Here is a 12,848-nt window from a genome sequence, read left to right as displayed (position 1 = left end):
GGCTATAGCCTGAGGTACATTCTTTGGCCATTGCTGTTGCTTTAAAGTGTTTTCTTGGATTTCAATATTGAATGGTGACATGGTTCTTGTCACCCACCCTGGGACCTTGCAGCAAAGGGTTGGGTAATAAATCTCTTAATAACTAAATAATAAATTAACAGGCACGCACACACCCTCCTCAGTGCAAAGAACCTAGACTTGAAAGCTGTCCCTAACAGATGGTCACCCAGGCTCTGATTCAAGACTTTCTAATGCAGGAAGGAACAAGCACCACGTCAGCACCCGCTGACTGGATTTGTCCAGGAATTGCATGCCCCTCTCTGCAACTTTGCAAAAAACAAACAAACAGCAAACATCTCTTCTGGCAAATAAAATAAATTATTGTCCCAATTGTCAAATCTTTCAAGTTAAGAAAATGCTGGTGGAGCCTTGCCTTTCCCTGGCAGAGCCTAACACCCCCTCGATCAACACCCCGCTGCTGTGTCGTTTGTCAGGCTGAGAACCATGTCATTGCTACATCTCCCGCTAATTCCATGCCCGTCGTGTAAGTCACCCAGTTTTCACAGACCATTTCACCCACAGAAATGTCGCCGGCTAATTGACTGAGTGGGTGACCCCGTAACAGAGCTGAGGTTTATGACTATCTATATGCTCTGTGTGTGTGTGTGTGTGTGTGTGAGAGAGAGAGAGAGAGAGAGAGAGAGAGAGAGAGAGAGAAAGGGGGAGATAGGATAAGGAGATTAATAGAGGAGGAAACGTCTTGAGGCCTTGTGAAAGGCAGGTAGGGACAGCGTGAAACTTTTTATAGGATAAGGATGGATGATTCCATTTCTGGTCTGCTCTCTGCCTGGCATGTGTTCATGCATATAACCTTTCTATCCTGTTTCTGCATAAATCTACATACTTTTTAACTTTTTAAAAAAACTGCATAAAATTAATATTTGGCAAACTGCTGTGATTTATTTGTATAACTATTGCTTAATGCCAAAATAGGTTTCTGAGCACTTTAGAAAGTATATATAAAAAGCACACAACATTACTATAAAAGCTATATTTTTTTGGACTTTTTTTTGAAAGATGAATACTGGACTGCAAAAAATTGGAGGGGATATTAACTGAAGGATATTAACTGTGCTGTGATCTGTTCACTAGGTCCAGCATGTGATAATCAGGACAGTTTACTTAAAAAATTGGATTGAATAAAATCCATACAAGCAGTGGCGGAGCTTCATGCTCCAGCACCGAGGGGCGGAGAGTGGGTGGGGGCAGGGCGTGGTGACCACCTACAGAGGCGTGGCACCTAGTGCCGGGGGCGGTGCACTCCCCCAGCACTCCGCTTCCTCCGCCAGTTCATACAAGAGAATCTTCTCTAGACACCTCTGTCAGTGGGAAGGACCACAGCTCAGTGCTAGAGCATCTACTGTACATGCAGAAGATCCCTTGGGCAGTCCCCAGCATCTTCTATTCATGAGCCTTACAGTATTTTTAGATGAAGGACAATGATTCAGTGACAGCATCTGCACTGCATGCAGAAAGTCCCAGATTTAATCCCCAGTGGCATCTCCAGGTAAGGGTAGGAAAGACTTCCTGCCTGAAACCTTGGACAGAGCTGCTGCCAGTTAGGGTTGACAGTACTGAGGTAGACAGATGAACGGTCAGACTTCCCTGGGTTCATAGATGTGATTATGAATATGTTTCACTTGCAGGTAAGAATGTTTGAGGGGTTTGGTCTTTGCAAATTTTGATATCAACTGACCCAATCAAATTATCCTCTGTTCATGTGTGGATAGGGATTCCCTGCTGAATTGCAAAGCTGAAAATGATTTTAAACAGGAAAATGCTAAAACACCAACACTCCATAGGTACTTTAAGCCACCAGTGTGCTGCAAGTTTGAATGTTGTACTTTAAGTGCATGATGTTAAGTATCCTTCTGGCACCTACTGAATACTTAAAAAATTATTCCAGGAGGCTTTTTAACTGAACTCTGAGTTTGTAATTTTTAATTGATTTTAATTTGCATTGTGTATTGTGTTTCCTTGGACAACTGACAACTGTGATTGAGCAGTATATAAATGGTTGAAATACATAAATAAATAATAGGCAGGACTCAGCCTCACATGATCCAAGAGCTTCCCTCCTAAATTGCAGGAGGTTGGACAAGAAGACCCTTGGTGTCGCTCCCAACTCTAAAATTCTATGATTCTGCTCCAGCTAACTTCCCCAAAAACATTGCTTATTTCGTGGCCCCAGGAATATTGCAAAAGGGGCGTACATCCTGTGACAACTGATGATCTGAAAAGCAAGAAGCAGGCAAAAGCAACAGGTTGCGCTGCTGTCTGTCTGCCATAGCAAAAGCTGATTCTCCTGACGCTGCTCTGCTGTGTTTCCCAGATTTAATTCCTTCTCCCCTTTTCATTTTATCTTGTCTGTAGGAGCATGGCATCCCTATTCCAGTGACGCCCACCAATCCATGGAGCATGGATGAAAACCTTATGCACATCAGGTGAGACAATAAGCTGCCCAGAGATGGGCGGGGTACGAATAATAAAGTTGTTGTTGTTGCTGCTGCTGCTTGAGAGCAAATGGCCACCTAGCCCAGTGTTCTGTTTCTGACAGAGGTCAGCCCTATGCCACAAGCGGCTCAGGAGGACAAGAGACCCAGTTACTAATTAAACTTTTCTCCTTTTCTCCCTTTCTTGATCTCCATATTCAAAAGCTATGAGGCCGGGATCTTGGAGAACCCTAAGGTAAGCAGTGCCTACCAAGAAAAAACAGAGGGGACATGGGAAAGGGTCATAGCTCGATGGAACAGCACCTCCTTTGCTTGCAAAAGGCCCCAAGTCCAGTCCCCTGTGGCATCTCCGTGTAGGGATGGGAGAGACCCCTGCATGAAACCCCAGAGAGCTACTGCCAGTCAGGGAGCCAGCGTGGTGTAGTGGTTAAGAGCAGTGGATTTGTAATCTGGTGAACCGGGTTCGCTTCCCCGCTCCTCCACATGCAGCTGCTGGGTGACCTTGGGCTAGCCACACTTCTCTGAATTCTCTCATCCTCACTCACCTAACAGAGTGTTTGTTGTGGGGGAGGAAGGGAAAGGAGATTGTTAGCCGCTTTGAGACTCCTTAAGGGGAGTGAAAGGCGGGATATCAAGTCTAAAACTACTCCTCCTCTTCCTCCTTCCTTTCCTCTTAATTCCCATTTCACTCGTTGGCCTTGACACGATGCAAAATGATTTTTGTTTTTACCAGTTCTGCTAAAAATATGAACAATTCTTTCATTTATAGACATTATTATATATACAATATTATATGCGTATGAACAGGTTTCCTAAAGCAGGGATAGCTGATGTGATGTTTTGGACTATATCTCCCATCAGTCACCATGCCCAGTGGTTAGGAATGGTGGTCCCAAACCAGTCTGAGATAATGTGGTGCAGTAGCTGAACTGGGACCTGGGAGACACCAGGGCTCAAATCCCCAATCAAACATGAAGCTCACTGGGCGTGACCTTTGGCCAGTTGCTGATTCTCTCAGCCCATTCTACCTCACAGGGTTGTTGTGGGAATTAAATGGGTGGTGGTGGTGGTGGAAGAGAACCGCATAAGCTACCTTGAGCCCCTTGGAGGAAAAAGTGGGGTATAAATGAGATAAGTAAAGTAATAAATATAAAATCTCTGGTGCCTTGTTGGCTAGGTAAAGGTAAAGGTACCCCTGCCCGTACGGGCCAGTCTTGACAGACTCTAGGGTTGTGCGCTCATCTCACTCTAGAGGCCGAGGGCCAGCGCTGTCCGGAGACACTTCCGGGTCACGTGGCCAGCGTGATGAAGCTGCTCTGGCGAGCCAGCACCAGCGCAGCACACAGAAACGCCGTTTACCTTCCCGCTATAAAGCGGTACCTATTTATCTACTTGCACTTTTTTTTATAATAATTTTTATTCAGTTTCCAATATACATTCCATCCATATTTAACATCCACTTCTAACATATACATCTTTTAGACTTCCCTCAGCCTATCTGACAATTTTCCATATAATCACAATTACTCACATTTCTTAAATTTATATTGCGCTTTAACAATCTTAATCTTATCATATCTTTTAAGCAACATTTCTATCCATCATTTTCACAGAGCTTCTTGAAAACCAACAAGCGTTATTTGCTTCTCACATACATTTTTGGTATACTCTGTAAATTTATTCCAGTCCTTGGTGAATCTCTGGTCACGTTGATTCCGAATTTCCCCCGTTAATTTGTCCATTTCTGCATATTCCATCAATTTCATTCTCCATTCTTCCCTCGTCGGCATTTCTTCCTGTTTCCATTTCTGGGCCATCAAAATTCTAGCTGCTGTCACTGCATACCTAAATAGTTTCACATCCTTCTCTTTAATTTCATTCCCTAATATTCCTAGTAAAAATGCTTCTGGTTTCTTAACAAAAGTATATTTCAACATTTTCTTCATCTCATTATAAATCATTTCCCAGAAGCTTTTCACTTTCTTACACTCCCACCGCAAGTGATAGAATGTTCCTTCTTTTTCCTGACATTTCCAACATTTATTACTGACTTTATACATCTTACCAAGTTTCACTGGTGTTACATACCATCTATACATCATTTTCATAACATTTTCTTTTATTGTAGTGCATGCAGTGAATTTCATTCCTTCTTTCCACAATTTTATCCACTCATCAAATTGTATATTATAACCAAAATCTTTAGCCCACTGAATCATAACTGATTTAACTTCCTCGTCCTTTGTATGCCACTCAAGTAATAACTTGTACATTTTTGATAAAATTTTAACATCACTGTCCAAAATTTCTTGATGAAACCTAGATTTCTTTTCCTGAAAACCTCTTTCTGACAACTCTTTTTTGAACATTGCATTTAACTGAAAGTAGTGTATCTACTTGCACTTAAGGGTGCTTTCGAACTGCTGTTTTACCCACAGCGCCACCCGCGTCCTTGTTGGCTATTCCTGTACAAAAACAGATGCACACAACAAGATACACAACTGTATTAAAAAAAAAAATAACCATATGTTGATAGGTAAAGCATGATGTTGCAGAACTATAGTACCACACAGGAATAGCATTTTTAAATGCATATTATAGTTATAATATACTATTCCCCATGTATAATTCTGCATTAAAATACATGAATAGCTCAGGCATATGCTCAGTGCAGGAGGCGGGCAGAGCTTGATGGGATCAGAACAGTCAAGTTCTGTGCAAAAATCCCATGGTGGCTGTTGCCCATTGAGACTGTTAGGGCAGGAAACAGGAAGGCCAAACAATAGGAGGAGCCAGGCAGAGCCAATGAGAGGCAGAGCCAACTAACTCTCAGAGTGGTTTGACACTCAAACCCTCTTCCCAGGGAACTCTAGGAACTGTAACTCTTGGGAGGGGAGGAATCTCCTAACAACTCTCAGCACCTGTAACAAGCTGCGTTTCCCAGGATTCCTTGAGGGAAGCCACCCTAGCATCCCACAAAGCCTTGGACCTGCGTCTCTTCCAGAGATCCTCCTTGCTTGAGCCCATGTGGACATTACTCCTTAAGCGCTCCTATGGGGGGGGGGGGCAGGCCCAGCAGGCACTGTCCACCCACTTCCAAGTGCTGTCCTCCTTGTCTAGCAGCTCTGCGTGTCACTCCGGAGTTTCTGGGCATGGCCCTCACTGCATCTTAATGGGGCTGGATGGCTTTGTTGCCTGCTGGTCCTAATCGCTTCCACTTTATGCTCTGCTGGACTTGCCACGCTCAGGGGAGCTACTTAAACTATCCATCAGCACTAATTAGACAATCAGGCACGGAGGGTTGGCCGGGGATGGGGGGGAGGTGATGATGGGTGAGAAAGTTGTGTGTGTTTGGGATAAAGGTTCTTGTGCCATTCCTGGAAACTGGGTGATGCCCTAGACTATGGCTTCTTGAAGTTTTCTGCCATAGAGGACTGCTAATGTGCTGCGAGATGTAAAATGAAAGGCTCCTGTAAGCACCAGCTTACCCCCAAAGGGAGGGTGCTGTCATGTCTCTGCATGATTACTTTCCTCCCAAGGAAACATCACTTGAAAGAGGTTGGGCAGGCAGTTTAATTTGGTGTAAATCATGCATAGTATTGTACTTCAAATTGTTGGGACCCACCCTGGAACCTTATGGTGAAGGGTGGGTAAATAATAAATAAATCTACTACTACTACTAATTGTATCCAAGTAAGGTTTGCACCAAGTAGATCTATTGAAATTAATGCACATAAGTTAGTCATGTTTATTATTTTTAATGGGTCCACTCTAAATAGGATTAGCATTGAATACAACCCAACAACAACAACAATTAGTATATTTATTTATTTATGAAAAACATTTATAGACTACTATTTCATTTTTAAAAATCAAAGCAGCTTACAACAAGAACACATAAAACCATACATTAAAACCATTAAAAACTTAAAAAACAGACATCAGTTAACCATTATGGGAATATGTATTCTTAATTACCTGCATAGGCCTGAAAAGTTTTCAGCAGGTGTTTAAAAGTTAAAACAGAAGCCACCTGCCTAATAATAGTAAAATATATACAACTAACGTTTATCCCAAGTAGATCCATTGAAATTAATTGACATAAGTTAGTTACATTTATTAATTTTAATGGATCTGCTCTGAGTAGGACTTGCACTGAATGCAACTTACAACAACAACAACATTAACAACATATAGCATAATATTACTGTGTGCCTGCTCTGAATCTCTGTGTTTTGATCATAGCAATGCAGAGAGGAGCACAATAATTTGCCCCAAAAGAAGGCTGCCTATCATATCCCTGCATGAGTCCCTGCTCTGGACTTGCTTGCTTCTTGGCAACCCCTGTTGAGGATAGGCATTTCTGCAGCATCATGGTATTGGGTATCATTTCATTCACACACACCCTCCTCCAGCAGAATTAGCCACTCACAGAGGAGGCTGCCTGTTGAATCTCTGCACAAGTCAGCACTCTAGGTTTGTCACCAATTAATTGAAAAGGCAGATGCAAGTAGGGGACTCAGGTAGTGGGGCTTGAGCTTAACTGAGTGTGGAGACATTGAAAACTGAGCCTTTGTGTGTGGGGGTGTAAAGTCAGAGGACCACCTCTAAACTTTAATAAAGACAGACAGAATTCACTTCTCCCAGGCATTTGATGAAATCTGTAAAGTCTTTAAACTTGATGTTAAGTCACCTCAGCACTGCCCCATGTTAGACAACTCACAAATAAATTAAAGATGATGGAATTCCCTCTCTGCAGAGATGCGCCGGTCACCCTCATTGTACAGATATGCTGAAAATGTACCTCTGTACTCTGGCCTTTAGCCACTGAGAAGTATATTTTAGGATCCATCCTATTTCTTTGCACAGCAAGGTGTTTTGACTGGGTTTGGATATTGGGTGGTATTCAGCTAGGTTTCCCCCATAGAAATTAACGAACACAACTAAGTTGGTCTGCTGCATTCATGTCCTCTTTGTTAGGGTTCCTACCTGTGAGAACCAAATGCTAGACTAGATAGGCCTTTGGCCTAATCCAGTAGCCAGGCTCTTGTGATGCTCTCCCTCCACTGTCAGAAGCAGGATGCCTCTGAATACCTTTTGCTGGGAACCACAAGTGGGGAGCGTCGTCAGCGCACTCATATCCTGCTTGCGAGATTCCCATTGGGACATCTGATTGGCCCCTGTGAGAACAGGATACTGGACTGGCTGGGACATTGCCCTGACACAGCAGGCTTTTCTGACAGTCTTGAGTCCATTAATTTCAATAGGTGCACTATGAGTGAAGCTTATGTGAATCCATTGCATTTCCTCCTTTCTCCAGTCTACCCTTGAATCTTGTGCTGAAGAGTGAGGGTAAAAAGGTAAAGGTAAAGGGACCCCTGACCATTAGGTCCAGTCGTGACCGACTCTGGGGTTGCGGCGCTCATCTTGCTTTATTGGCCGAGGGAGCTGGCGTACAGCTTGCGGGTTATGTGGCCAGCATGACTAAGCTGCTTCTGGCAAACCAGAGCCACGCATGGAAATGCCGTTTACCTTCCCGCCGGAGTGGTACCTATTTATCTACTTGCACTTTGACGTGCTTTCAAACTGCTAGGTTGGCAGGAGCTGGGACTGAGCAACGGGAACTCACCCCATCGCGGGGATTCGAACCACTGACCTTCTGATTGGCAAGTCCTAGGCTCTGTGGTTTAACCCACAGTGCCAGAAACCTAATTAATAAATGATCCCCCGTTTTTCCTCCTGTGAAATGGGCATTTTTTGGTGCCCATAACAATGCCTTAAGTTTCTGTGTCCCTGCCCACCCCCACCCCCCTAAAAAAATAAAAAACAGTTCCTAGGGTATATATACAGAAATGTCTATATTCAAAACACACACTCGCTCATGCAACAAGCCTATCTGTACAAAAACCTAATGAAACAAGGTTATGACCCGCTCTAAAGCAAGAGAGATTGGATTCTCCCTCCCCCTTCGCGCCATTTCCCCCTTCCTACGATATCTTTTACATCAAAGAAAAAAAAATGCTGCATTTTCATGTATGGGTCTGTTATTTTAACAACACACACACATGTACTCAAAATGCGTAAACGCAGAAGCCCAAATTATACGGGCGGCAGATTCCAATTTTACTCTGGCTGTGCTTTTCAGGAAGGCTTGATCATACTTATTTGGAAAGCAAGGAAGAACCTGTGCTCAGATCATGAAAAACTTTAGTACTCCAGGTTGGTGGGGTAGGTGGGGGGTGAGGGAAGCAGACGAAGGCGGGGGGAGGGGGGATCAGGAAAGGGAGAGGTAAAAGCAGTGCTTTTTTCTGGGGGTACGCAGGGGTACGCATACCCCTAAACATTTTGTGTATCTAAGTTGGGTCTCATTGAGGGGCAGTGTTTCAATATGAGTAGGAAAATGAGAGTACCCCTAAACATTTTTTTTTAAAAAGCACTGGGTAAAAGGTAGAGGAGAATTGAGTGCCTAGAAAAGGCACACATCTGTATGTGAAATATTTAAAACTCTTTAACCAAATGAATTGAAAGCAAACTTGGGTCTATAGTTACAATTCCCTAAACCAGGCCCGTTAAATAAAACAACTAAATAGATTTTTTAAAAATAAATAAATAAATTCATCAACATGGCATTATGGGCCCCATTCCATCATTTGGGTACATGTTTTGGCTTATTCTGTTCCCCCCTTAAAAAGAAGAAGAAGGAAAATGCCCCAGTTCAAACAACATAGAGGTTTGCTATAGTATATCAATGCCTCCTTATTTATCCCACACCATAGGAGGGCTGGTCTTGGGATGTCATCTTTAAAGGGATGAAGGGGCAATGGGGAAAGAAAGAAGGTGGGGGGAGAGGGAGGGAGGGAAGGAGGAGGCTGGGTGATTGTGGGGAGGGTGTGTGTGCATGAAGAATCAGGGAGTGGGGCAAGAAGAGGAAAAAATTGGAAGTAAATGGTCCATGAACTAAAGTGTGATGTACAGCTATCGATGCTGCAAATGGTTTATTCATCCAGGGTTGATATTGTTGTGCCTGGGACTGAATGAACTCTTTTCAGGGTACCCATATGAAGTTAAAGCAAGTAAATTTCTATCTTCCGAGGTATTAGCTGCCTCATTGCTCCTCAATCGGGCCTCACAGAGGCAGAAAATAGCTCAACCATCTGTTTTCAAATCCCTCCGGCTGTCAGGTCTGGGGGGGGTCATGTCTGTTGGGGGGGTGATGATGGCAAAAGGGGGTGGAGGAGGAGAAGACGGAGGGACAGGGTGTCAGCATATCAGCACCCTCTACTCTCCCCCCCCATCTAACTCTTGCTGCAACTCAAAATAGAGAGAGGTTTTCAGAGAAAAAAAAGTAGCCTGAACACCCACCGTTCATTTTGGTCCATGGGGATCTAGGGTGGCAGCACCCGCCAGCCCCAGCTGGCTTAGCCAACAGCCATGGGTGGTGGGAAGCATGGTCCAACAAGGGCTGGAAGGCTCACAGTTCCCCTAACGTGCTCTACAGTCAGGACACCAGAACATTGGGGTGGGGAAGCTGGAGTTCTTCCATGATGGGGTGCTTCCATGGGTGGAGGCAGTCATGCTTCTGAACACTGCTGGATGCTACTGGAGGGAGGAGGGCTCTCGCTCTTGGGTCCTGCTTGTGGGCTTTCATTGGGATATCTGGTTGGTCACTGTGGGGATGCTGGGTTAAGTGGGTCACTGCCCAAGGGCTCTTCCTATGTTCTTATTCTCAGATGTTGTTGGACTCTAGCATGACCTAGTTCATGGGTCCCCAGAAGCCCAAGGGCATCTGTGGCAGATTTCGATCTAACTAAAAGTGGGGCCTGCCACAAAATGTTGCAGCATGCACTTCTCTTTTTGCAGGAGTGCTCCTCTTTAGGGTTCTCACTAGCCATTAGCCCCTCCAAGATATAAGAGCTGTTGCTGCTTAAGCAGACATCCTTTTGCCATTTTTATTTCCCAAAATGACATCCCATGAGAACTGATCATGCTCAGAATTCAGGGCACATGTTTGATTTGGGGTGCATGTTTGGCCCCACAGATATTATCTTGGTACACTTTAGATTCCCCCAAAGTATGCCAATACATCTCCTTTTGTCCTCAGTGAACTCCTTTCACCTCTATTTGTGTTGGTACTTCATTCTAGCATTTGGTGTTGGTGGAGAGAAGCTTTCCATCATGGTGGTAGAAAGAGGTTTTGCTTTTGTTTTTTGTCCTTTAATAGCACTGGAACTTGGAAGTGTGTGTGATGGGCTAGAGGGGCTCGATGGTCCTTTGCAGGCCCCAGTCCTCACCACCAAGCACCAACCAGGCAATGGCTCCTGAGGAGACCATATCTGGACACCACCAGGAGGCTCCACCTATGTTGGAAGGAGCAGGGTGGGGCCCTTCCGCTCACCAAGATTATGGTAGGGAAGGGCCCCGGTCGCAGGACCTCAGCTAGAATGAAGGGTGCAGAAACCTGGAGGGTAGAAAAAGCCCCACAGTAGGGAGAAGGCAGGCGGTGGAAGTTCAGAGACCTCATTTCTCTCTCTCTTTTTTTTTTTAAAATGATATTTATTAGAGTTTCAGAAAAGATTACAAAAAAAAGAAGAAGAAAAAAAAGAAAAGAAAAAATACAAAATACAAAAAAATAGAAACACTTAAAAACAAATCAGTCTTTCCATGTCTTGTCTTTCGTTTACTTGTTTCCCTGACCTCCTCACACCTCCCTTTTTTGTATTCCAGTTCAGTTAGTTAATTCAGCAAATCCTTTCCCTCTTTGTTTTTATCTTAATCCTTTAACTTAATATATCATAACTTTAGATTCTCACCTGTTAACAATCCATTTTTACATACTCCTTTGTAACATTGCTGCTAAAACCACTTAACTTCATTCCGACATCATTCTAACATTCATTAATTTTACAGTATTTCTGTAAATAGTCTTTAAATTTCTTCCAATCTTCTTCCACCAACTCTTCTCCCTGGTCTCGGATTCTGCCAGTCATTTCCGCCAGTTCCATGTAGTCCATCACCTTCATCTGCCATTCTTCCAGAGTGGGTAGATCTTGTGTCTTCCAGTACTTTGCAATAAGTATTCTTGCTGCTGTTGTAGCACACATAAAGAAAGTTCTATCCTTCTTTGGCACCAATTGGCCAACTATGCCCAGGAGAAAGGCCTCTGGTTTCTTCAGAAAGGTATATTTAAATACCTTTTTCATTTCATTATAGATCATCTCCCAGAAAGCCTTAATCCTTGGGCACGTCCACCAAAGGTGAAAGAATGTACCTTCAGTTTCTTTACATTTCCAACATTTATTATCGGGCAAATGATAGATTTTTGCAAGCTTGACTGGTGTCATGTACCACCTGTATATCATTTTCATAATATTCTCTCTTAAGGCATTACATGCCGTAAACTTCATACCTGTGGTCCATAACTGTTCCCAGTCAGCCATCATTATGTTATGTCCAACATCTTGTGCCCATTTAATCATAGCAGATTTCACCGTTTCATCCTGAGTATTCCATTTCAACAGCAAGTTATACATCTTTGACAAAATCTTGGTTTTGGGTTCTAACAGTTCTGTTTCCAATTTTGATTTTTCCACCTGGAAGCCAATTTTCTTGTCCAAATTATATGCCTCCATTATCTGATAATAATGAAGCCAATCTCGCACTTTATTTTTTAGTTTTTCAAAACTCTGCAATTTCAATCTGTCTCCCTCTTATTCCAAAATTTCCCAATATTTCGGCCATTTGGCCTCCATATTGAGCTTTTTCTGAGCCTTCACTTCCATCGGTGACAACCACCTTGGGGTTTTATTTTCCAGTAAGTCCTTGTATCTTATCCAGACATTAAACAATGCTTTCCTGACAATATGATTTTTAAATGCTTTATGTGCTTTGACCTTATCATACCATAAATATGCATGCCATCCAAATACATTATTAAAGCCTTCTAAATCCAAAATGTCTGTGTTTTCGAGAAGCAGCCATTCTTTCAGCCAGCAAAAAGCTGCTGATTCATAATGAAGTTTAAGGTCTGGCAGGGCAAATCCACCTCTTTCCTTTGCATCTGTTAGTATTTTAAATTTTATTCTAGGCTTCTTGCCCTGCCAGACAAATCTAGAAATATCTCTCTGCCACTTCTTGAAGCAATCCATTTTGTCCAAAATTTGCAATGTTTGAAATAGAAATAACATTCTAGGCAATACATTCATTTTTATCACAGCAATACGGCCTAGCAGTGAAAGCTTCAAATTTGACCAGATTTCTAAATCTTTTTTCACTTCAGTCCAGCATTTTTCATAATTGTCTTTAAATAAATTCCCATTTTTAGCTGTCATGTTAATC

The 12,848-nt window shown here is 43.0% G+C and overlaps 1 protein-coding gene across 2 annotated transcripts in view; it reads left to right on the top strand.

Annotated features, from left to right (window-relative positions):
• ASS1 (argininosuccinate synthase 1) overlaps window positions 1–12,848 on the top strand; it is an 82,775-nt gene that overhangs the window by 23,334 nt on the left and 46,593 nt on the right. For both annotated transcript variants that reach the window (XM_080990214.1, XM_080990215.1), the window contains exons 7-8: window positions 2,434–2,504; window positions 2,718–2,748. In XM_080990214.1, coding sequence (XP_080846340.1) covers window positions 2,434–2,504; window positions 2,718–2,748 — 102 coding nt within the window. The remainder of the gene's footprint in view (window positions 1–2,433; window positions 2,505–2,717; window positions 2,749–12,848) is intronic.

This window comes from Podarcis pityusensis (genome assembly GCF_964106645.2).
Source record: "Podarcis pityusensis genome assembly, chromosome: Z".
Lineage (NCBI taxonomy): Eukaryota > Metazoa > Chordata > Lepidosauria > Squamata > Lacertidae > Podarcis > Podarcis pityusensis.
This window is presented reverse-complemented; position numbering and strand designations above follow the sequence as displayed.